Source organism: Oncorhynchus mykiss, chromosome 6 (assembly GCF_057628025.1).
Source record: "Oncorhynchus mykiss isolate SJ-2025 chromosome 6, ASM5762802v1, whole genome shotgun sequence".
NCBI lineage: Eukaryota > Metazoa > Chordata > Actinopteri > Salmoniformes > Salmonidae > Oncorhynchus > Oncorhynchus mykiss.
Genome location: NC_143027.1, coordinates 11,665,103 through 11,690,634, shown reverse-complemented (window position 1 = coordinate 11,690,634; position 25,532 = coordinate 11,665,103). Strand labels below are relative to the sequence as shown.

The 25,532-nt window shown below is 43.5% G+C and overlaps 2 protein-coding genes and 1 long non-coding RNA gene across 25 annotated transcripts in view; 2 read left to right on the top strand and 1 right to left on the bottom strand.

Annotated features, from left to right (window-relative positions):
• Positions 1-523: 523 nt before the first annotated feature.
• hsd17b4 (hydroxysteroid 17-beta dehydrogenase 4) lies at positions 524-14,172 on the top strand. Its single transcript, XM_021605246.3, has 24 exons — positions 524-731; positions 1,240-1,293; positions 1,415-1,522; positions 1,956-2,015; positions 3,563-3,584; positions 3,764-3,810; positions 4,210-4,294; positions 5,336-5,523; positions 6,681-6,772; positions 6,875-6,899; positions 6,977-7,105; positions 7,747-7,853; positions 8,142-8,378; positions 8,641-8,692; positions 8,783-8,854; positions 9,275-9,378; positions 9,513-9,578; positions 9,748-9,817; positions 10,022-10,128; positions 10,648-10,734; positions 10,879-10,965; positions 11,054-11,192; positions 11,424-11,551; positions 13,131-14,172. The coding sequence occupies exons 1-24, from the start codon at positions 674-676 to the stop codon at positions 13,218-13,220; spliced, it is 2,214 nt and encodes a 737-aa protein (XP_021460921.1). The 5' UTR covers positions 524-673; the 3' UTR covers positions 13,221-14,172.
• dmxl1 (Dmx like 1) overlaps positions 13,955-25,532 on the bottom strand; it is a 55,219-nt gene continuing 43,641 nt past the window's right edge. For 21 of the 23 annotated variants that reach the window (XR_016496508.1, XR_016496510.1, XR_016496509.1 and 18 more), the window contains 10 exons: positions 19,946-20,032; positions 19,348-19,469; positions 18,949-19,087; positions 18,769-18,829; positions 18,417-18,544; positions 18,062-18,139; positions 17,385-17,476; positions 17,198-17,250; positions 16,245-16,462; positions 13,955-15,950 (listed from right to left, as the gene is read on the bottom strand). Coding sequence is in view for 18 of the 23 variants with exons in the window: in XM_036979401.2 (XP_036835296.2) it covers positions 15,726-15,950; positions 16,245-16,462; positions 17,198-17,250; positions 17,385-17,476; positions 18,062-18,139; positions 18,417-18,544; positions 18,769-18,829; positions 18,949-19,087; positions 19,348-19,469; positions 19,946-20,032 (1,203 nt within the window). In the remaining 5 variants the exon portion in view is untranslated. Of the gene's footprint in view, positions 15,951-16,244; positions 16,463-17,197; positions 17,251-17,384; positions 17,477-18,061; positions 18,140-18,416; positions 18,545-18,768; positions 18,830-18,948; positions 19,088-19,347; positions 19,470-19,945; positions 20,033-25,532 lie in introns of those variants that run through there. The other 2 variants (XR_016496511.1, XR_016496507.1) reach the window with 2 other exon arrangements.
• Positions 16,483-16,810, top strand: LOC149982768 (uncharacterized). Its single transcript, XR_016496512.1, has 3 exons — positions 16,483-16,614; positions 16,645-16,682; positions 16,743-16,810. It is a non-coding gene; the product is annotated as an uncharacterized LOC149982768 (long non-coding RNA).

Below are 25,532 nucleotides of genomic sequence, written 5' to 3'. Positions count from 1 at the left end.
ATTCTTCCTCACTCAAACAAAGTGATTTGGCTGGTAGTGCTGCATCCTTAGTTGTATGTCACGAATTTACCTAAGATCCCATGATTGAGGAGCCCTTTAAAAAGAGCTCCTCAATGTAATTTTCGAACTATAGTCTAGACTATAGCCTATTAACTCACCTGTATGTCTTATTGGCCAGAGTCAGAGCAGGGTCACCATCACTTATGTTGAGCCTAGTATTAAATTAGGCCACAACCTTCTTAAGATATATTTTGTTTGCTTGGAGAACTCAATGACAATGCCGTGCCATCCACAATGGTTTGGAGAGTTGTGACATTTGTTTGACAAGCTTCTTTTTTTTTTGTGCATCCGATGCCTATAATTTTAATTCATTTGTGCATCAAATAAGCACAGGATCATTATAGCAAAAGGTTCAGCTCAAGACGTAAGCACTTTTCATCAGAGGACATTTAAGTAATTAACAGGTTAAATTATCTTGGATTTATGATGGTTTGTACTTGGATCTCTGTGATTGGTTGTTGTTACCTTTGATTACCCAGCGCCCCTCTTGCGGAAGTAAGGCAAAGTTCACCCTGTTAGCTGTTAACATTCTAGTTGTTGCCCTGCTGTCTTCGCATACTACCAGCACAGTTTTGAATCTGGACACAAAGTTAAAATCCAGAACTACTTCATCATGTCTGTGCCTTTGGTTTTCGACGGGAAAGTTGTTATTGTCACTGGGGCCGGTGGAGGTAAATGACTGCTATCTTTTGCTAACATAGCTAGCTTCATTGGGATATGCTCATCTTGTTAATTGCTAACGTTTCGTTGTGCAAGGTGGTGTTGTGTTTTAGTGGTGGTTGACATGGTTGTGAAACCATTGTAAGGATTATTGCCAGTCATATTCTTATTTGTCTGGTAGCAACCGTGGCTAACTAACTAGCTATCCTAACCAGTAGTAGTGCTTGGTGGCTATGCGCTATGTCAGAAAGTAGCCAGTTTGCTAAGTTACTGGAGCAAGTTACCCACTGCTGTCATTGTTGCAACACTTTATACTTAACTGATTTCGCTCTGCCACACAGGACAAAGTACATTTCGCTAATTCCAGATACCTTATGTGAGGGCATTCTTGCAATAAAATGACCAGTATCCCATCCACGCATGAATACAACATGTACTGTGTTGGACACTTTGCCGCAACCGTAAGTCTTATTTTACATTTTCATTTGACCAAGTATTAACTGAAACTTATTTCCATAGGACTTGGGAGAGAATATGCATTGGCTTTTGGTGTGAGGGGTGCCTCAGTAGTTGGTAAGTATTGTGAATGTATATTTTTAAGATGTACATTTTAAATAAGCTGGCAACTATACAGAAAATATACTGTTCAATGCTTAGTTATTGGTTTAATTGTTTATCTTTTCTCTGCACACAGTTAATGACCTCGGAGGAGATATTAAAGGGGGAGGGAAGAGCTCCAATGCTGCTGATAAAGTCGTGGAAGAGATAAAAGCCAAGGGAGGCAAAGCAGTGGCTAACTATGGTGGGTAGATGGACCAAGTTATCTAACTCATTTGAACTTTTGCACATGGTTCAAGAGTCTTGAGTGGCCAACCTTCCAAATCCTGTCTAGAGCCCTGTAATCTGAAGTTAGGTTCAAGGCTATGTGGGCAGGTTACAGGGCAAAATCACAGCCTTGATAGTCTCATTCCGTCCTTCCATTGCCCAATTTTACTTCCTTATGTTTTTTTTTGAGCCCTCAATGAAACTACGACTGTAGACATCCAGAACTGTTTAGGAGCATTATATCAGCTGTGAAAAGGAGCCATGCACATTTGTCTACTGTTTGACGTTTCCCTTTTTTTACTTGGCCACCCAGAAGAGCATAGACTGGTTTCTTTCTTCCCAGAGTTTCTTTGCCACCATCACACCTTGGTTAGGCATTTTGGGGGTTTATTCTCATGTTTGCCCCACAGATTCTGTAGAAGATGGTGAGAAATTGATCCAGACTGCCCTGGATGCTTTTGGGCGAATAGGTGCGTATTTAGACAACTGTTTTCCTTGTTTTAAAACCAATAACACAATGCACATTTAACAATTTTAAACATAGCATGGCTGATGGTAAGTCAAGCATGATTATACAGTGCATTTGGAAAATATTCAGACTCTTGGACCTTATTAAAACATTTTTATTATGTTACAGCATTGTCTTCTTGGGTATGATGCTACAAGTTTGGGGAAAAACTCGCCAAATGCAGATGTGCTGTTCTTTGCAGATCCCCTCAAGTTCTGTCAGGTTGGATGTGGAGCGTCGCTGCACAGCTATTTTCAGGTCTCTCCAGAGATGTTCAAGTCCGGCCTCTCGCTGGACCACTCAAGGACATTCAGAGACTTGTCCAGAAGCCACTCCTGTGTTGTCTTGACTGTGTGCTTAGGGTTGTCCTGTTGGAAGGTGAACCTTCGCCCCAGCCTGAGGTTCTGAGCACTCTGGAGCAGATTTTCATCAAGGATCTCTGTACTTTTCTCTGTTCATCTTTCCCTCGAGCCTGATCAGTCTCCCAGTCCCTGCCACTGGAAAAACATCCCCATAGCATGATGCTGCTGCCACCACCATGCTTCACTCTAGGAATGGTGCCTAGTCTCCTCCAGATGTGATGCTTGGCATTCAGGCCAAAGAGTTACATTTTGGTTATTAGCCCAGCGAATCTTGTTTCTCATTTTCTGAGAGTCTTTTGGGTGCCTTTTGGCTAACTTCAAGGGGACTGTCATGTGGCTTCCCTCTGGCCACTCTACCATATAGGCCTGATTGGTGGAGTGCTGCAGTGATGGTTGTCCATCTGGAAGGTTCTCCCATCTGCACAGAGAAACTCGAGAGCTCTGTCAGTGACCATTGGGTTCTTCGTCAGGGAGGTGACCAAGGCTCTTCTCTGATTGCTCAGACTGGCCGGGCTGCTAGCTCTAGGAAGAGTCTTGGTGGTTCCAAACTTCTTCCATTTAACATGGCTGGAGAACTGATTTCTTGGGGACCTTCAATGCTGCAGACATTTTTTGGTACCCTTCCTCAGATCTGTGCCTCCACACAATCCTGTCTCTGAGCTCTATGGACAATTCTTCGACCTCATGGCTTGGTTTTTGCTCTGACATGCACTGTCAACTGTGTGACCTTTATATATAGAGAGATGTGTGCCTTACCAAATCATGTCCAATCAATTTAATTTACCACAGGTGGACTCCAATCAAGTTGTAGAAACATCAAGGATGATGACTGGTAACAGGATGCACCTGAGCTCAATTTCAAGCCTCATAGCAAAGGGTCTGAATACTTATGTAAATAAGGTATTTGTTATGTTATATAAATTTGCAAACATTTAACCTGTTTTTGCTTTATCATTTTTTGGGGGGAGTGGGGGGGGGGGGGGGGGGTCTGAATAAGGCTGTAACAAAAGTCAAGGGGTCTGAATACTTTCCGAATGCATTGTATGTTCAGGCTTGATTGTGCAGATGGTTTGTTTTGGCATCTTACAATACATGATTTGGTGATAAGAATTTTGATTTAAACAGACCTGTTACTTATCTTTTCCAGATATTGTTGTTAATAATGCTGGGTAAGAATGTGATTTTTCTAAATCCTTTTAATCAGATTTGATGACCACTTTTTTTACAAAATAAACTAAACTGTAGTGTTTCAGATGGATATGTGACATAGAAAACTATTCAATTTGACTCAATGTATATAATTGAATAGAGGCCAAAGTGAACAACATCCTGTTTTATTGATTTCAAGGATACTTCGGGATCGTTCCTTTGGCAGAACGAGTGATTTGGATTGGGGTAAGGAGTTTATTTCTGAGTACACATTCATTCTGTCAATCATCACGGAAGGAGAATATTGCATATTAAACAGTCATATGGAACGAATAGTAAATGTCTATCAGCCTGGAGAAGAGCTTTAATTCCAAGGACTTTAGCGTAGAGAAATGGATGACAAATACAGTCTGAGTAGTAATTTGCAAGAACAGGATAACCTCTACTGTAATGCATCATTTGAGCCTGGTTCCTTTCTAGGTTTCTTCCTGGTTCTGGCCTTTTCTAGGGAGTTTTTCCCAGCCACCGTGCTTCTACACCTGCATTGTTTGCTGTTTGTGTTTTTAGGCTGGGTTTCTGTACAGCACTTTGTGACAATGGCTGATGTAAAAAGGCCTTTTATAAATACATTTGCTTGTATTTCAGACCTCATCCATAGAGTCCACCTGAGAGGGTCCTTCATGGTCACTAGAGCTGCCTGGAACCACATGAAGAAGCAGAAGTTTGGGAGGTGATGTCAAGGGTCAGACCCAGCACCATGTTGCCTATGTAAAAGGAAGTAGAGCTGACTGTTCTGCTGAATCCCAAATCGTACCCTAGAGCAGGCTCTGCAGTCCTGTAGATCAGTGTGGATTGGATAGGAATAAGCAACGTGGTAATTGCCTTCTGATAGCCTGGATAGAATTCTCACCACTGATTTGCTGTCATCTTTTCCAGGGGTTTTTAAAGTGGGGTCCGTGGAGGTACTTCAGGGGGTCGCGGCTAGACGCCAATTTCTGTTCTCAACTCTGGCCTACATGGGCTTGGTTGGCTCACAGGGAGTTGGCCCCCAACTCCATACAACAAAATTCCCAATGACAAATTGTGCAGAATTGCAGGAAATTTGCTTGAAAATGGCTAAATTTGCAACCCATGCCAAGAGATGGGCCTTTAAAATGTTCCTGCTCTGGACTTGGTTTGTCCGGACATGTACTGCCAAAGTCCTAGTAAAACTCCCTGCATGCTATTTTTTTTCTTTTATCTCACTCAAGTTGTTCTGATTATGAAGGGGGGTCTCTGATGACTCGGTCCCCGGGCCCAAAAAGTTTGAGAACCCCTTGACCCACTCAATAATTTCAGCTCATAAGCAGTGCCTAGGGATTCAGAATTCCTTTTGTACATTCAATCAATCCAGCTCTCATACTGAACACACTCCAAACAGTTAGGTAATGGCCGGTGCGGAGTACAGAGCTGTTTCAGTTAGGTAATGGCCGGTGCGGAGTACAGAGCTGTTTCAGGTTTGCGCACAGGTGGACCCTGTCTTAAATTAACGTTGAGAAATCGTCCTTATGATACCCCTTGATTTGCAGCATCGGCACCAAGAATACGTGAGAAAACGGTCTTCAAATGTTGTAGAATAGTTTTTAGGAGGTTGTTAGCGTTTGACAGGTAGTGAAGCGGATGGGTTTCTTAGCTATCGTTGTTGCCACGTGCCTGAAACGGCCTTGGCGCTTCAGTCTAATTCAGTGCACAGTGTTGAATCAACGTGCCACGGTGCCCTGTCTGTTCCCAGGATCATCATGACTTCATCGGCTGCTGGCATCTATGGCAATTTTGGGCAGGCGAACTATAGTGCGGCGAAGCTGGGTCTGCTGGGATTGGCCAACACCCTAGCCATCGAGGGCCAAAAGTACAACATCCACTGCAACACCATCGCCCCGACCGCAGGCTCGCGCCTCACAGAGACTGTTATGCCCCCAGGTCAGAGGAGCTGCTGAGGAATGGCTCTGAACAGGCTGAGCAGCACACATTACTGGGTCATTTCATTAAGACTCAATGATTTCAGTTGATCTGTTGTGTAATATTGCGATGAGTTACCAGTGCTTGGCATGTACTGATGGGTGCCTGTACTCATTGTGGGTGCCGGTATTGTTTTAATTTAGATGCAGGAGCTCTACATAATTTTGAGTTAATATTCTATTAAAGCAATAAGGCCTGAGGGGTTGTGGTATATGGCCGATATACCACGGCTAAGGGCTGTTCTTATGTGCGACTGAACATGGTGTGCCTGGATACAGCCCAGAGCCGTGGTGTATATTGGCAATATACCACAAATCCCAGAGGTGCCTTATTGCTATTACAAACTGGGTACCAATGTAATTAGAGCAGTAAAAATACATATTTTTGGCATACCTGTGGTATACGGTCTGATATACCATGGCTTTCAGCCAATCAGCATTCAGGGCTCAAACCACCCAGTTTAATACAGGAACTCAAGCAGGAGAAAACATTTGAGGTGCCGGTACTCTGCTCTAGTGATCTGCCTAAGTCGAGCACTGTTGCATCATGTAATATTGACATGTAAATGTGTTACGAAAGTTTGTCAAACTAGTGCACTCACAAACTGAGTAAACACTGAGATTAATCATGCGTTCTGACAAATGACATTTATTTATGGGTTGGGCATTTTAATGAGGTGTCGTAGATTGCTTTGGTGGGCTTGGCTGACATCTGTGATTTTCTTCTCTGGTGTCTGCCACGTGATGTCCTTTTCATATCCCATATGAAAGTCGTGTGATATGGTCCCCTTTGCTGGTATTAAAAAAAAAAAAAAGTATCTTAAACTGTAGGACATGGGTGTCAAACTCATTCCACGGAGGGCCGAGTGTCTTGCGTTTTCACTCCTCCCTTGTACTTGATTGCTGAATTAAGGTCACTAATTAGTAAGGAACTCCCCTCACCTGGTTGTTTAGGTCTTCATTGAGAGGAAAAAACAGATCTGCGGACACTAGGCCCTCTGTGGAATGAGTTCGACACCTGTCTTATGGTTTATAAAGATTAAAAAACCAGCATATCCCCACAATGTGCAAACCTTTTCATGTTATTAGCAACTTAACATGTAGCTTTTTTTGTCGTAGTTCTGTGTGAGTCCTTGAAAGCAGAATACGTGGCGCCCCTAGTTCTGTGGCTGTCTCATGACCAGTGTCAGGAAAATGGAGGCCTGTTCGAGGTTTGTTTGAGAACTGTATGAAATGTTCACTTATGCCTTTAACTGTGTCGCCTTACTCCCAATCCTTCCTGATTATTCTGTTAATGTTCTCTCCCTGTTAAGGTTGGTGCTGGCTGGATTGGAAAATGTGAGTTGAATTTATTATTCTCATTTGGGAGTATTTTCACCGTTCTACAATATTTTCCATCAATGTGTTTTGTGTAGTGCGCTGGGAGCGTTCACAGGGCCGCATTGTGAGGAAGAAGAACCAGGGCATGTTTCCTGAGACTGTACGAGACCAGTGGGACAACATCTGTGACTTCACCAATGCCACCAAACCTGCCAACATCAATGGTAACCAAGTCAAGCAGCCCTTAGACTGAACACCTATGCTGGCATATTTTGCCTCTGTCAGATACATTACAGATATTAGTCATTGACTTATACACAGATGTATTGAATTTAACCTTTTTTTTGACAATAGTATAAAATGCAGAAAATGACTGACTAGGTAGGTGTCAGTGAAACACTCAATAGTCCACCTGCAGTAAATGCTGGAACTCTTTTGGTGTTGTAATAACCAATTTCATGGGAAAAGGTCTGCAGTGTAAACTGAGTGGCTGACCAGGGATCAAACCTCTAAGAGAAGTGAACAAACTCATTTGCTTGTGCTGTTATGACACAATGTCAACTCCACCACTGGTATTTCCCCCTCGTCTTTGAATGAAGAGCACAGTACAGTATCGAGCGGAGCGCCTTTGGGTCAGACACAGAAGAGAACATGACAAGGGTTCATTATTCCCTCCTCCCTCAGCTTGCCCTTGGATGTGCAGCAGCCTGGGGGTGGCAGCCTCCAGAGGAGTGCCTCATTACCATGACTTTGTAGTGCTCCTCATTTGTACCTTATTAGAGGACTTTTGGCCGTCTTTGTTCCACAACGTCCTTATTGAGTGAATATAATGAATCTCCTCTTATCCCATTTTTTTTTTTTTTAGAGTCCGTGGCCACATTGGTGGAGGTGCTGTCAAGAGTGGAGACTGATGAGGGAATTGCCCCCAACCCCACCAGCGCTATGGCTACTGCTGCATCTGGGATCAGTCCTGTGAGTGGAGAGGTCAACAGTACTAGGCTAGAATGAAGTGATGTCATGCATGTTGGTGACAGATGGTCCCATAATGATGCTCTGTGGGCCATGTCTTCAAAGATGTTGTTTGGAGTGTCTTTGACACCAAGGGGCCATGTCTCCAAATCAAACAGTCCCTGGCAGGCTGATGTCAATGTATCCCTAGCTGACCTACGGGGCCTGGTTCTACCTAAAGGCATGCTTAGTAAATTACATGGCTTGTGTCCACTTCGTTCTGTGCTGATTGTCGCTGTGCTTCCCCTTCAGCTGGAGGCGGTGGGACAGAAGCTTCCGGAGTCGACCTTCAGCTACTCCCAAACTCAGTGCATCCTGTACGCCCTAGGAGTGGGCATGTCCACCAAGGATGACGACCACCTCAAGTTCCTGTATGAGGGCCACGAGGACTTTAGCTGTCTGCCCACCTTCGGGGTCATCCCCTCCCAGGCGGCCATGATGGACGGAGGGCTAGGTTCCGTGCCTGGACTCAACTTTGACTTCACCAGGGTAAAAGCTCCAGGAAACAATCCCAATCATCTTTATTTCCCCAAGTACAGTAGAATTTACAGTTTTATATGCATTATATAGAAAATAGATGCAGTAAACTCAGAACTCATCCCATACAGAAGTGGCAAGCAACTGTTGCTGTTCTCACATTTAATTTAGTGGGTAAATAATACATTTTTATTTTGCTTGGAGCAAAAACTGAAACCGCTATTGTCACGTAACCAATTTACTCACCTTTGTTCATTCTGATATTGTCACTCAGTTGTTGCATGGAGAGCAGTATCTGGAGCTTTTCCAACCATTACCCACCTCCGGTATGTGTGCCCATTACAGAAGTATCTCTGAGAACAACATTTTCTGCTTACAAAAGCCTGTTATTGAAAATAATTTGTCTGCATTTGCAGGAACACTGACGTCTCAGGCTAGAATCGCAGATGTGTTGGACAAAGGATCTGGCGCAGTCATTCTCCTGGATGGTTAGTTTTGTTAAGCTTACTTCCTTGTCCCTGAGAATTGGTGTGGTAGAGTAAAGGGTTTATAAGTGACATTCCACAGGGTTGAATGAGATGAGCAAAGAAATAGCAGAGGAACTTTAACAATTTAGTTATGGACCTGATATTAAAGGAAGGAAATTGAACACATGCAGTCTAAAGATTCTTTCAGAGAAACTTGAAAGAATATTTTATTTTCTCCTGTGGAATGTAACATTTTTTTTTTTTTAAAGTTTCATTATTGGTGTAAAAAAAAAGAAGCTATTTAGCAGGCACTTTTATGCAAAGCGACTTCATCATCTGCACACATTTTAAGTCCACTGTCCTGGCATTGCAAGCACCACGCTGTACCAACTGAGCTACAGAGGACCATTTGGAAGATAACAACATTGTTTTTCTCCACAGTCCACACGTACAGTGGTAAAGAGCTGTTGTGTTACAACCAGTACTCTCTGTTCATCGTGGGGGCTGGTGGCTTTGGAGGAAAGAGAACATCTGATAAAGCAATGGTAACAAGGAGTCTGTTAACAACACCAATGCTTTCAAACTATTCAGAAGTAATAACTACCATTATTTCTTTCTAGAACAAAATGGTTGACTCTTACTAATTTTCTTTCAACGTAACTTAATCTCACTCTTTCAGAGCACAGTAGCGCATCCAAACAGAAGTCCTGATGCTGTGATGACTGACACCACAACAAGAGACCAGGTTTGTTGTTCCATCTAGTGTATACACTGGTTTTCACTACTAGTGCCCAAACTGTTAGGATTTTTACAAAAGTTGAAGCATCAAATAAGTAGCCATAATGGCTCAACGGGAGCCCGACACTCAAGATATTTCTAAAAGGAGTGACTTGACATTGATTCCACGCTTTCAGGCTGCCTTGTATCGTCTGAGTGGGGACTGGAACCCCCTCCACATAGACCCCAGCTTTGCAGCAATGGGAGGTGAGTCTTCTGACCTGGTACCAGATCTGTTTTGGCAATCGTGTCAACTCCTTGTCATGCCAAAAGAAGAGTGCCAAGGAGTTGACATGATTGCACCAACAGATCTGGCACCAAGCTTTGACTCTTTAAAATGAATAAAACACTGCACAGTGTTATGCAGGATATTGTGTTGAATCATAAAGACCTCTTCTCTCCATTTTTCAGGATTCAAATCCCCTATTCTGCATGGCCTGTGCTCCTTTGGGTTTGCGGCTAGGCATGTGCTGAAGCAGTATGCCAACAACGATGCCTCCAGATTCAAGTCCATCAAGGTGAAGCACGATCTTGGATCTTAACGTCATAGACTGAATAGAACGTCCGTTCCCATTCAAGTCAATGATGGCATAATGGGGGAACTGGCGGAAAATATACAAAAAATATACAATATACAAAAAATATATTCAATTGCATGAGCCACATCAGTTAACTTTCTACATTACCATGGAAACCAGGCAGCCATTGCGAGTGTACCCTTGAGTTTACCGGTCAAATTGCCGGGATTAGAGGTTCCAAAACTGTTAACAGTTCCCGTATATCTTTTTGGAGCTTGGCACTTAATCAAGAAAAATAAGAACACCCTACCGTTGCTCTTGACTATCACTGACTTTGCTGATAGCTGCTTTGAGGAAGGTTTGACTTATGACTGTGAGATGTGGTTGTCTCACCTAGCTACCTTTTTAAGATGGGTGCTCTAACTGTAAGTCACTCTGGATAAGAGTGTCTGCTAAATGTCTAGAATTGAAAATGTAATAAGCTCTTTTTAAATGACTTTTTCCTGGTTCCTACTGTAGGTTCGCTTTGTAAAGCCAGTGCTACCAGGCCAGTCTCTACAGACTGAGATGTGGAAAGAAGGAAACCGAATTCACATTCAGTGCAAAGTAAGCAGTTTTATCATGGTTGTGCAAGAGGTTAATAGTGATCCATTAAGATTAAAAGAATTACCCAAATTAAGTCCAGTAACCTTTTTCCATGTGATACAGAATATCCAGGTTAAATTGATTGGGTTATGTCTTATTCCTCAGGTCAAAGAGAGCGGTGCTGTGGTTTTGTCAGGTGCCTATGTGGACTTGCATGCTGCTGCAGATGGCTCCCCACAAATTCTTCCTGAGGTACATCAGTCAGACTCTTCATGTGTGATGCAAAATCCCAAAGGTGGAAATGACCTCTGACTCGTTTTCCTGTTTTGAACCCTTCTAGGCAGGGGGACTCAAGAGTGAGCTGGTGTTTGCTGAGATCGGCCGTCGCATTAAGGACCTAGGGGCTGAGATGGTGAAGAAGGTCAATGCAGTGTTTGGCTGGGAGATCACCAAGGGAGGAAACACTGCAGCCCAGTGGAGTAAGTGAACCCTTGTTGCTTTCCAAGCCCTCCTGTCAATCAATGCCGTCATGTTGAACCTATGCAGCCTGCTTCCCGGGGCCTGATTACGCCAAGTCCTGGACTAAAAATGATTCTCGATGGAGAATTACCATTGTGCACTTTAGTCTACTACTAAACTTAATCTGGATCTGGGAAACTGTCCCATAGTGTAAATGCCTCAACCATAATTTCATTATGCTCTCCCCCCAGCCATTGATTTGAAAACTGGAGCTGGCGCCTTGCACAAGGGCCCATACAGTGGCAAAACCGATGTGACCATCACTGTATCTGATGATGACTTCATGGAAGTAGTGCAGGGAAAACTCAACCCTCAGAAGGTACAGACATTTCCCCAAGCCTACATGCCTGGCAACATCTGAGACACTGTAGAAAGCTGCAAGGTGACTCAGCAGAGAACTGCCAATGTGTAGCACATTCACACTTCAAAGCTTTTTAAAACTTAGTTTAAAAAAAAAAACAAGTACATCCCAGTAAGAGTGGGTTTTCTTGGCAGGAATGAGCTACATTTCACCTTTCATTGTTTTGTGACTTTAGATCAGGGATGGATAACTGGCGGCCCCTCCTTTCTGTAGGCCCGCGGATCAATTTCAGTAAAATAAAATGAGGGGTGGAGGGAACAATTTTAATGTTGAGAGGTAGAATACACAAGTTGCAGTTTTGAGAAACTGCTGATGCACAACAAATTTCAACAATTTCACTTAAGGCCCCCAAAAGGCTAGGATAGCCTTTTACTGCCTGTGTGCCACTGCAGCTCATCATGAGTAAAGATTTTTTGTGGCTCCCACCCCAATCAAAGTTGCCCTTCCCTAATTTTTATACAGAACAAAAATGTTGGTTTCATGTGCTGAAATAATATCCCAGACATTTTTCATATGTGCAAAAAGCTCCTCTCAAAATTGTGCACAAATTTGTTGACATCCCTGTTAGTGAGCATGTCTCCTTTGCCAAGATAATCCATCCACCTGACAGGTGTGGCATATCAAGCAGCTGAGGAAATGGCATGAAAATAAAAGGCCACTCTAAAATGTATTTTTTTTTCTTCACACAACACAATGCCACATGTCTTGAGGGAGTGTGTAGTTAGCATGCTGACTACAGGAAAGTTCACCAGAGCTGTTGCAAGAGAATTGCTCATTTCTCTACCATAAGCCGTCTCAATATCATTTTTAGAGAATTTGGCAGTATGTCACAACCGCAGACCACGTGTAAACCACGCCAACCCAGGACTTCCACATCTGGCTTCATCACCTGCGGGTTGTACTGAGACGTGCCACCTGGACAGCTGATAAATATGGGTTTGCACAACTGAAGAATTACTGCACAAACTGTCAGAAACCGTCTCTGGGAAGTTCAGCTGCATGCTCGTCGTTCTCACCAGGGTGTTGACCTGACTGCAGTTCAGCATCGCAATTCCTTGAAGCTGAAAATTTCCCAGTCCTTCCATGGCCTGCATACTCACCAGACATGTCACCGTTGAGCCTATTTGGAATGCTCTGGATCGACGTGTACGACAGCGTGTTCCTGTTCCCACCAATAGCCATCAACTTCACACATGCCAATGAAGGAGACAACATTCCTCAGGCCACACAAATCAACAACCTGAGCAAATATGCGAAGGAATCACCAGATACTGACTGGTTTTCTGATCCGACCTTACCAAAACAAATCTGACCAACCTATTCATATCTGTATTCCCAGTCATGTGAAATCCATAGATTAGGGCCTAATTAATTTTCTTCAATTGACTGATTTCCTTATGAACTGTAAATCTTAATGTTGAATTTGATATTTTTGTTCAGTGTAACTCCAGGAAGCCCTTAGCTTATGACCGTTTTAATATGGGGTTGTAAGAGCATATTTTTCTCAGTGACCTGAGACTTGTACTTGTTCTTCCAGGCGTTCTTTGCAGGCAAGCTGAAAGTGCGAGGGAACATCATGCTGAGCCAGAAGCTGGAGGTGATCCTTAAAGACTATGCTAAACTGTGAGGTTGAGCAAAAGGAGAACCACTCAGTTATCTAACGTGTTTGTTTCACCTGAGGTAGCAGCATTAATTGCCAATGTGCATAAAGAAGACAAGTCACGTCATTGTTTTAACACCATCCACAGAGTTCTCCAATGTGCCAATAAATCAGCACAATGTTATTTTCCTTGTTTTTTTCAAATTGCACCTCTTCTGTTGCAGTAATTTGACCTGGATTTCAATGCATCATATCTGGTGAAATAACCTAAATGATAATTTAATGCTATTTCAACAAATAGCCACATTACACTGAGTGTTAGCTGGGGCTGCGATCATGATTTTTACTTTGACGCTGATGAAATGTATAGGGACGTTTTATTAAACAGCGCCATCAAAGCTGCTGATGTGCAATTCTGAATGTCAAGTCAGATGACGGGTGCATGGGGCCAATAAATTACTGGGACAAACTGTACATGAACAATATACTATAGTGTCAACTGGGGATGCTTGCTGTATTCCAGGGCAATGAAGAAAAGGCAAGCAGAACCTGTCTGCTACATTTTTTTCACTAAAATTGCATTTGTGCTCCCAGATTAGGCATAGTTAAGTGTCCTGACTTCCCTAAAATCCAATGTAACCCACATTAAGTGTTGGCTTGGTGCAACATGCTACACTAATTTCTAATAAATCTTACGCACTTTCATCATGTGGCTTCTGACGGGGATAAACTTTTTAATCAAGGTTCCAAACAGACAAGTGTACATTTAAGTTGCTTTATTATATTACACTTGTAAATCTGACTTATTCATAAAATTAGCTTTCTGAGCATATTCACAGTGTAAAGGAAGAAAAACATGGAACCCCTATTGTATATGATGGTTCTAGTTAAATACTCATCCCTTGTCTGCGATAGCATATTACACTAAGCAATTTGTATATCTCCTACGCATTGTTGATTAAAGATTTTATTCAATTACTTTGCAGTGAAATGTGTTTTACAGGGACAGTTGTACTGCACCCCGGGAGGAAATTAGGGTTAAGTGCCTTGCTCAAGAGCACACCGATTTTTCACCTCAGGGATTCAAAACAGCGACCTTTCGGTTACTGGCCCAACGCTCTAACCATAAATCAATGTACTTTGATTCTTATATCTGCCCCTGGAGGAAGTGAAACAAACCCAGTTCTGCATCATGATCAGGCACTATTGTTTAAACACAATCCATAAATATTACTGGTATTTCACAAAATTGTCTTCATAAAGCAGGACTTGCTAAAACATCACAGTAAAGTTGTGAGGTGTAGTTTGTTCTATTTACAGAATGCAATAACGTCATTCCAGCTTATACCCCAAATATAGATGTGTGACAGTATGCCAAGGGGGGTGAAGTTATTGGGAATAATAGATATCACAATATACATGGGCCTAGATTCAATCTATAAGTTACAAGGTCATTTCCTGAAGGCAATGCATTTTGTAAAAATAAAAAGCTATTGTTCAAACCACACAAGTACCCCACTAAGGCAGCCAAATTATTTTTTATACCTAGCAGATGTGATTGGTCAAAAGACCAATTAGTGGATAAAAGATAATTGGGCCGCTTGTCTAAATGCATCCTCACTGACAAGCTAGTTAACCAGTTTGTAAAGTCAATTTCATGTTAGCAAAGGTAAATCCACAATTTAAGTGACTTATCTATGCATTTGTGGTTGATTTGGGGATGGGAGGAGGAAAGTGCTGTGTTGAGTATGAAACTGTTTAATTCCAAGACACTCATTGAAATTAGTGCTCTCTTTCTCTTATTGGCTAATGGGTGCTTACTTGGTGTTACTATAAGCTACTTGATAGTTACAACATTCTGTCTAAAATAATCAAGGGGAAGAACAGACCAATTATATTGGGTTTCCCTGATAAGTGGGTCCTTAAAGCTACATGTGTACCTCCAATAAAATGATCACTTGATTGGTCAATTGCACACAAGGTTCAACCAGAACTAAATACCACTCAACAATACCTAGGGGAAATGGGTGCAGTACCAGTATGAGTTAGATTTATAAGAACACATCACCACTGTTTGAATCTAGACCACAACAATACTAAACAGAATATTATACTTAAGGCTTGGCTTGCTCTCTGGGATCTAAACTATGCACTGCATATCATTTTACCATATTTATGAGCAAACAAAGCGAATTCCTTATGATTCGATAATGTGCTTTATATCAACTGGCCTTAACTCAAGCAAGCAGGGATGTCAGTATTTTACAGTCTTAAAATGGATGCAGAGCACTGTAGAAACACCTGACATCCCAAATCATACACTGCACAGATCTCATCTCTACATGTAAGATTCCAATATGATTGCCTTAGAAAAGTGATCACTGGTGAGAGGAGGAAGCTTGCGTCCGTTTTTGAGTGTCCTCTCCTTGTGCAGACAGACAGTCAGTCCCTCCACACTCATCTTGCAGTAACTTGTGCAAACAAAGGCAGTCTTGGTCACGTAAACCACAAGCTGAGGCTGTGCTTAGTTAGCTAAATGATGAACTTGACGTCGTTCTTCAGGTTGCCATTGTTGACGCTGAAGCGGTCAGGGAGAATCCTCATCTTCATGGTACCATCGGCGCCACACGAAAATATGTGGTTGGCCGGGCCCACCTCGATCTGCATCACGCCCGTGCCCAGATTCCGGAACAGGGACTGGCGAGCGTGCTCGTTGGGGAACTGATGCAGTAAGCACTGCATGGACAGGCTCCACACCTGCAACATCACACCACAGTCAGGGTTGGAGCAACCTTTTTGTTATTTTTGCATACGATTTATGGATTTAAATCTTTAACATGCTATACAAATATCTATTGTAATCCTGATTTTGCAATAGGCTGCTCCCACCACCCTACTCCCCTTGAACCTCCCAAAATCCACCCATAAACCTACCCTATACCGATCCACAACCGTTGTTTTTGACCCATCCTAACCCAGTCACCTGGAAAGAATAAACAAGCAACAGGTGCAGTGAGGGGGACTATGTGGCGAGGGAGGGAGGGAGGGCACCTTGATGTTGCCTTCGGCAGAGCCGCTGATGAAGCTGCCCTCGGTGGGGTCCACAGCCAGGGCCTTGACGGGGGAGTCGTGGGCCTGGAAGCTCTGGCGCTGGTGCCTGTGGGGGAGCTCCAGCACGCTGATCCAGCCCTTCCTGCCACCTGTGATTAGCAGCTGCTGCCTGGGGGCCAGCGACAGCACCGTGGCCCCCGACTCATGACAACTAAAGGCTGCAGAGAGAGGAGAGGGGCAAAATAGGAACAACTTAAATGTAGCTAACTTGGCTACTCTCTGTATTATTGTTGATGGTGTACTGGCTTCAATTGAAACAGCCAGTGTTGGAGGACTCACCATGCACTAGACTGTTCATAGTGTTGTGAAGGTGCACTAGACTGTTAATAGTGTTGTGGAGGACTCACCGTGCACTAGACTGTTCATAGTGTTGTGAAGGTGCACGAGACTGTTCATAGTGTTGTGAAGGTGCACTAGACTGTTCATAGTGTTGTGAAGGTGCACTAGACTGTTCATAGTGTTGTGGAGGACTCACCGTGCACTAGACTGTTAATAGTGTTGTGGAGGACTCACCATGGACTAGACTGTTAATAGTGTTGTGGAGGACTCACCGTGCACTAGACTGTTAATAGTGTTGTGGAGGACTCACCATGGACTAGACTGTTAATAGTGTTGTGGAGGACTCACCATGGACTAGACTGTTAATAGTGTTGTGGAGGACTCACCGTGCACTAGACTGTTAATAGTGTTGTGGAGGACTCACCATGGACTAGACTGTTAATAGTGTAGTGGAGGACTCACCATGGACTAGACTGTTAATAGTGTAGTGGAGGACTCACCATGGACTAGACTGTTAATAGTGTTGTGGAGGACTCACCATGGACTAGACTGTTAATAGTGTTGTGGAGGACTCACCATGGACTAGACTGTTAATAGTGTAGTGGAAGACTCACCGTGCACTAGACTGTTCATTGGATTCACCAATGTATCCCAAAGACACACATTCCTATGGAGACAAAAACAAAGCAAACTGAAACAGGCACTCTATAACATCAGCCCATTTGGTCCCTAGTGAAGTGATTGAGAGGTTTGATCGCAGGGCTCTGTAGCAGGGCTACGAAGCAGGGCTACGTAGTGTACCTGTTGTCTGTTGACAGCCCTGCTGTGGCTATGAGGGAGGATGAGCCCACGAACACAAAGTCGTGAGCCGTCTTATTATGGCACTGCAATGTCTGTGGAGGGAAGAACATCACCAATAAACAACAACGCTACCAGACAGTAGGAGGCACAGCTAACTGCCAAAATAAAGTGTACATCAACATAGTGTACTAATAGGGCATTGGGCCACCACTAGCCGCCAGAACAGCTTCAATGCATCTTGGGATAGATTCTATAAGTGTCTGGAACTCTATTTGAGGGATGAGACACCATTCTTCACACAACAAATTCCATCATTTGGTGTTCTGTTGACGTTGTTGGAAAATGCTGTCTCAGGCACCGCTCCAGAGTCTCCCATAAGAGTTCAAATGGATTGAGATCTGGTGACTGAAACAGCCAGGGCATATGGTTTACATAGTTTTCATGCTCATCAAACCATTCAGTGACCACCCTTGCCATGTGGATGGGGGATTTGTCATTCTGACCATCATTTTTATACATGACCCTAAGCATGATGGGATGTTAATTGCTTAATTAACTCAGGAACCACAACTGTGTTGAAGCACCTGCTTTCAATATATGTTGTATCCTTCATTTATTCAAGTGTTTCCTTTATTTTGGCAGTTACATGTAGACAGAGAGGCGCTTTTTGTTCCTACCAGGTAGGGTTTAGGGGTGTTCCCAGTCGTATTGGTCTGCCATAGACGTAGGGCTCCGTCAGCGTCAACGATACCAAACTGGACAACACAGCCAAGAGATGACCATATTAGGAAGATCATTCAAATAAGGAGTAAAAGTAATGTCCAGCAACAACATCATTCCTCAGCGGTAGCCATGTTGTTGAGGGACTGAGTTGGGCGGGGAAAACGTTACTTGGTGAATAATTAAATGTAAACTAGATATGCGTTCCAGCGCACTACTTTTGACCAGATTCTTATGAGCCCTGGTCAAAAGTAGTGCACTATAAAGGGAAATTGGGAATAGGGTGCAAATGGGGAAGGAAAATGTAGTCACCTTGTTTCCTTGGTGGTTGAATCGTATCCGTGTGACTCTGGAATTGCCTGGACTTCGGAAGCAGATGATCTGCTGAGAGTGGCCCCACTCAAACATCCGGACACTTCCGTCCTGCGCTCCTGTTAAGTCTGAGGGAGGGAGGGACTTGGTAATCACAACCACAACAATAGGATTCTCCAATCCCAATGTAGTATTGACAATAAAAAGACGTGCTAATATTCCAAGAATATACACACAAGGCAAGGATGATAACATCAAGGTCTAAACAAAATAGACATGGTACACACATAACTAGCATGTGTGGCAGTTTCAGTCATTGTATACAAGCAGGAAAGAAGTTACATCTACTTACAGTAAGGCAAGGTTGGGTGGGAGGTCATCCTTCTCACGTTGTTGATGTTCCTTTTGATGAGCTGCACCAGGAAATAAAAGGACAAGATACTCAACAAGACATGCTAGTAGAATGTACTGCATTGTGCTCAATATCAGTGGCAAAGAAAAGGAACCGCAGTAAAAGCTCTGTAGGCCTCACCACGGCAGCGCCTCTCCCCGTCTGCAGGCCCCCGAGCCAGGGCATGTTGATGGGCGTCCCTAGGCTGCTGTGGGTATAGGGGGTGGTGCCGTGGAGGGTGTTGAAGTCGTCCCGGGCCTGGATCACCAGGAAGTCATCACTAGTGTGAGAGTGCGTGTGTGAGAGAGAGAGAAGAGTTTGAGAGGACACTCCCAGACAGAACAGTATTAACACAGACTGACTGCATCCAAGAGCCAAGCTTCAGGCTTTTACTTCTTGCCAATCTAAACATCTCTGATATGGTCAATAGGTATTCAGCAGCCAAATCACAGGTAGGGACACAGAGGGACACGCAAAGTTCCTACACAACTCTAGAAGACACTTTATTTTCTTGTTTGGGTAATTGAGATCCGGGCTCACCCTTTGGCCTCGGCCTCCGTATCGTCATCGATCCACGTCAGAATCTGAGTGGCCAAGATGGAGGACACGTCCAGCTCCTGGATGTCATGAGTGGAGGCCATGACTAAGCAGTTCCGATTAGCCTGGGACACAGAGAGAATAGAGAAAGAGGAGAGAAATCCAAAATCAGTTCTTCCACTTCACACAGCCTATTGAGCCAATGTGACACCTTGCTAGTCTAACATAACATAACGACGCAGATGTCTCCTGTGGAGAACATGCGTAGAACAGACGTCTCCTGTGGAGAACATGCGTAGAACAGACGTCTCCTGTGGAGAACATGCGTAGAACAGACGTCTCCTGTGGAGAACATGCGTAGAACAGGCGTCTCCTGTGGAGAACAGGCGTCTCCTGTAGAGAACAGGCGTAGAACATGCGTCTCCTGTGGAGAACATGCGTAGAACAGACGTCTCCTGTGGAGAACATGCGTAGAACAGACGTCTCCTGTGGAGAACATGCGTAGAACAGACGTCTCCTGTGGAGAACATGCGTAGAACAGACGTCTCCTGTGGAGAACATGCATAGAACAGACATCTCCTGTGAAGAACATGTGTAGTACCTTGTTGATGGCGAAGGCGGTAATGATGTCCGAGTCCTTGTGGATGATCCGGGCCTTGCCTCCGGGGTAGCCCAGATCTGCCTCGCTCTGTAGAGCAATGCATGAATCATTACAGTCTCTGCATGTCTGAATCATTATACAGTCTCTGCCCATCTGAATCATTTCAGTGTGACCTAAAGGAAGTGGTGGGAGATGAATGGACGACGCATGCCTGTTTGCAGTAGGAGGGTGTGTATCTCTAACAGAGCCTTGCCTCAGGGCTACAGGGTGGGAGACTAGAGCATCAAGAACCCACAGTTATCAGGATTAGTGCCATTTACAACCTCTGGAGACAATGCTCAGCACATGAGGCTCAGCAAACCCACTGAGATGGGCGTCTTATTGTATAATATAAACACGAGAAGCCGAACGGAGGCTTTCACAGAACATTAGGTTGAATTACGTTCTACATCACAATTAATTAAATGGTAAATACCACATTTCCTCTCAGAGAGTGTTCGGCTCGACTATGAAGTCTAAATATGGTGACTTGCCATTTTCACATAGTACTTCATCTTAACCCGACGAACATTCAACGTGACACTCTGGGCCTGCTAATCAGAACCTATTGGACTTCATGACAGTCTTATTCTCCTCTGCACATTCTGTGGAATTAGTTTGCGACGAACTATGGCAACCTAATCACTGTATAGACTAGGAAAAGGCTTTATCACAGAGTACAGAACATGCGTTTTTATGTCATCATTTTACCGTCCCAAAATTCTGAAAATGTTATGGTGTTCTATTAAGTAAAATCACACCATATACCGTATATATAGTGAATTTTGTCTTAGATCTAGTCTACTGTATAACATTCAGATAAAAGCATGGCAATGTCTTTCATGTAGCTCTATACCATGACAGTATAAACATTGTTTGGTTCTTTATGAAGCCGTTCATTACAAAATTCATACAAATCTCAGATTGCCTAATGAAAGTAATGCACATGCATTTGTTAGCTCATGCTAACAAGATTTCAATAAAACCAATGCAGCTTTTTTTAAATGAGCCAAATTGCTTAACTAATTGGTCCAATTATTTCAAACAACTTGGGAAATTTGCCAAATGAATAATGCGCTGGGAAAGTGTGACATTCACTTCCGTGTTTTATTTGTTCCGTTTTTTTAAATGGTCTTCAAGTGCAAAAAGCACAACATGCAATATAAAACCTACACAAAATGCAATGTAAAACCTCCATAAAATGCATTAGGTTCAAGTAAATTAATTCACTAATATAATTTGATATACAATGCATCTGGAAAGTATTCAGACCCCTTGACTTTTTCCACATTTTGTTACTTTACAGCCTTATTCTAAAATGTATTCAATTGTTTTTTCCTCCTCATCAATCTACACACAATACCCCATAATGACAGAGTAAAAACCAGTTTAGAAATGTTTGCAAATTAATAAAAAATTACATAAGAATGTTTGAAATGCACACAACTGTCTATATAAAAGGTCCCACAGTTGACAGTGCATGTCAGAGCAAAAACCAAGCCATGAGGTCGAAGGAATTGTCCGTAGAGCTCTGAGACAGGATTGTGCCGCATTAAAGGTCCCCAAGAACACAGTGGCCTCCATCATTCTTAAACCACCAAGACTGACCGGGCAGCCAGCTCTAGGAAAACAGCGCAATCGAGGGAGAAGGGCCTTGGTAAGGTAGGTGACCAAGTAGCGCAGTGATCTAAGGCACTGCATCTCAGTGCAAGAGGTGTCACTACAGTCCCTGGTTAGAATCCAGGCTGTATCACATCCGGCCATGATTGGGAGTCCCATAGGGTGGTGCCAATTGGCCCAGCGTTGTCCAGGTTTGGTCGGGGTAGGCCGTCATTGTAAATAATAATTTGTCCTTAACTGACTTGCCTAGTTATATGATGGTTAAATGTAATTATTATTTTTGTTTTAACCCGATGATCACTCTGACAGAACTCTAGAGTTTCTCTGTGGAGATGGGAGAACCTTCCAGAAGGCCAACCATCTCTGCAGCACTCCACCAATCAGGCCTTTATGGTAGAGTGGCCAGACAGAAGCTACTCCTCAGTAAAATGCACATGACAGGCCGCTTGGTGTTTGTCAAAAGGCACCTCAAGACTCATGAAACAAGATTCTCTGGTCTGATGAAACCAAGATTAAACTCTTTGGCCTGAATGCCAAGAGGTCTGGAGGAAACCATCCCTATGGTGAAGCATGGTGGTGGCAGCATCATGCTGTGGGGATGTTTTTCAGCAGCAGCGACACTAGTCAGACACTAGTCAGGATTGAGGCAAAGATGAACGGAGCAAAGTACAGAGAGATCCTTGATGAAAATCTGCTCCATAGCACTCAGGACCTCAGAGTGGAGCGAAGGTTCACCTTCCAACAGGACAACGACCCTAAGCACACAGCAAAGATAAGGCAGGAGTGGCTACGGGACAAGTCTCTGAATGTCCTTGAGTGGCCCAGCCAGAGGCCAGACTTGAACATCTCTGGAGAGACCTGAAAATAGCTGTGCAGCAACGCTCCCCATCCAACCTGGCAGAGCTTGAGAGGCTCTGCAGAGAGGAATGGGATTCAGTCCCCAAATACAGGTGTGGAAAGCTAGTAGCATCATACCCAAGAAGACTTGAGTCCGTAATCACTGCCAAACAAAGTACTGAGTAAAGGGTCTGAATAGTTATGTAAATGTGATAGTTTTTTTATTTGTAATAAATTAGCAAACAATTCTCAAAACCTGTTTTTGCTTTACCCTTATGGAGTATTGTGTGTAGATTGATAAAAATAAATAAAACATGTAATCAATTTTAGAATAAGGCTGTAACTTAAAATGAGGAAAAAGTCAATGGGTCTGAATACTTTCAGAAATTACTGTGTGTGTGTGTGTGTGTGAGATACATAAACTCAGCAAAAAAAGAAACGTCCCTTTTTCAGGACTGTCTTTCGAAGATAATTTGTAAAACTTAAAATAACTAAACAGATCTTCATTGTAAAGGGTTTAAACACTGTTTCCCATGCTTGTTCAATGAACCATAAACAATTAATGAACATGCACCCGCGGAATGGTCGTTAAGACACTAACAGCTTACAGACGGTAGGCAATTAAGGTCACAGTTATGAAAACTAAAAAGAGGCCTTTCTACTGACTCTGGAAAACAACAAAAGAAAGATGCCCAGCGTCCCTGCTCATTGGCGTGAACGTGCCTTAGGGATGCTACAAGGAGGCATGAGGACTGCAGATGTGGCCAGGGCAATAAATTGCCATGTCCGTACTGTGAGACGTCTAACACAGCGCTACAGGGAGACAGGATGGACAGCTGATCGTCCTCGCAGTGGCAGACCACGTGTAACAACACCTGCACAGGATCGGTACATCCGAACATCACACCTGCGGGACAGGTACAGGATGGCAACAACTGCCCGAGTTACACCAGGAACGCACAATCCCTCCATCAGTGCTCAGACTGTCCGCAATAGGCTGAGAGAGGCTGGACTGAGGGCTTATAGGCCTGTTGTAAGGCAGGTCCTCACCAGACAAACCCACCGTCGCTGGACTAGACAGGACTGGCAAAAAGTGCTCTTCACTGACGAGTCGCGGTTTTGTCTCACCAGGGGTGATGGTCGGATTCGCGTTTATCGTCGAAGGAATGAGCGTTACACCAAGGCCTGTACTCTGGAGCGGGATCGATTTGGAGGTGGAGGGTCCGTCATGGTCTGGGGCAGTGTGTCACAGCATCATCGGACTGAGCTTGTTGTCATTGTAGGCAATCTCAACGCTGTGCGTTACAGGGAAGACATCCTCCTCCCTCATGTGGTACTCTTCCTGCAGGCTCATCCTGACATGTCCCTCCAGCATGACAAAACCACCAGCCATACTACTCTGTTCTGTGTGTGATTTCCTGCAAGACAGGAATGTCAGTGTTCTGCCACAGCCAGAGAAGAGCCTGGATCTTAACCACATTGAGCATGTCTGGGACCTGTTGGATCAGAGGGTGAGGGCTAGGGCCATTCCTCCCAGAAATGTCTGCGAACTTGCAGGTGCTTTGTGGAAGAATGGGGTAACATCTCACAGCAAGAACTGGCAAATCTGGTGCAGTCCATGAGGAGGAGATGCACTGCAGTACTTAATGCAGCTGGTGGCCACACCAGATACTGACTGTTGCTTTTGATCCCCTGCTTTTTCAGGAACACATTCCATTTCTGTTAGTCACATGTCTGTGGAACTTGTTCAGTTTATGTCTCAGTTATTGAATCTTATGTTAAGTTTGCTGAAAATAAACACATTTGACAGCGAGGACGTTTCTTTTTTTGCTGAGTTTACATACATGCATATAAATAAAGTGCCAGTCAAAAGTTGACACACTTACTCATTCCAAGGTTTTTCTTTATTTGTACTATTTTCTACATTGTAGAATAATAATAATAGTAAATACATCAAAAATATGAAATAACACATATGGAATCATGTAGTAACCAAAAAAATGTCAAATACAAAATATATTTTGATTGTTTTAAGATTCTTTAAAGTAGCCACCATTCGCATTGAGGACAGCTTTGCACACTCTTTGCATCCGCTCAACGAGCTTCATGAGGTCTTCACCTGGAATGCATTTCAATTAACAGGTGGGCCTTGTTAAATGTTAATTTGTGGAATTTCTTTTCTTCTTAATGTGTTTGAGCCAATCAGTTGTGTTGTGACAAGGTAGGGTTGGTATACAGAAGATAGCCCTATTTGGTAAAAGACCAACTCCATATTATGGCGAGAACATATCAAATAAGCAAAGCGAAACGACAGTCCATCATTACTTTAAGACATCAAGATCAATCAATGCCGGAAAATTTGCAGTCACAAAAACCATGAAGCGTTATCATGAAACCGTCTCTCATGAGGTCCACCACAGGAAAGGAAGATCCAGAATTATCTCTGCTGCAGAGGATAAGTTCATTAGAGTTACCAGCCTCAGAAATTACAGCCCAAATAAATGCTTCACAGAGTTCAACACATCTCAACAGCAACTGTTCAGAGGAGTCTGCATGAATCAGGCCTTCATGGTCGAATTGCTGCAAATAAACCACTACTAAAGACACCAATTAGAAGAAGAGACTTGCTTGGGCCAAGAAACACGAGCAATGGATATTAGACCAGTGGAAATTTGTCCTTTGGTCTGATGAGTCCAGATTTCAGATTTTTGGTTCCAACCGCCGTGTCTTTGTGAGACGCAGTGTAGGTGAACAGATTATCTCTGCATGTGTGGTTCCCACCGTGAAGCATGGAGGAGGAGGTGCGATGATGCTTTGCTGGTGACACTGTCTGATTTATTTAGAATTCAAGGCACAGTTAACCAGCATGGCTACCACAGCATCCTGCAGCGATACGCCATCCCATCTGCTTTGCGCTTAGTGGGACTATCATTTGTTTTTCAACAGGACAATGACCCAACACACCTCCAGGATGTGTAACGGCAATTTGACCAAGAAGGAGAGTGATGGAGGACTGCATCAGATGACTTGGCCTACACAATCACCCTACCTCAACCCAATTGAGATGGTTTGGGATGAGTTGGATAGCAGA

What these genes read in the sequence shown, in the direction of transcription:
- hsd17b4 (XM_021605246.3), top strand. Translation starts at nt 674, where the DNA reads ATGTCTGTGCCTTTGGTTTTCGACGGGAAAGTTGTTATTGTCACTGGG. An exon ending in GAGGGGTGCCTCAGTAGTTG is followed by an intron (nt 1,294 to 1,414) that starts GTAAGTATTGTG and finishes CTCTGCACACAG; the next exon opens with TTAATGACCTCGGAGGAGAT. An exon ending in GGATGCTTTTGGGCGAATAG is followed by an intron (nt 2,016 to 3,562) that starts GTGCGTATTTAG and finishes TATCTTTTCCAG; the next exon opens with ATATTGTTGTTAATAATGCT.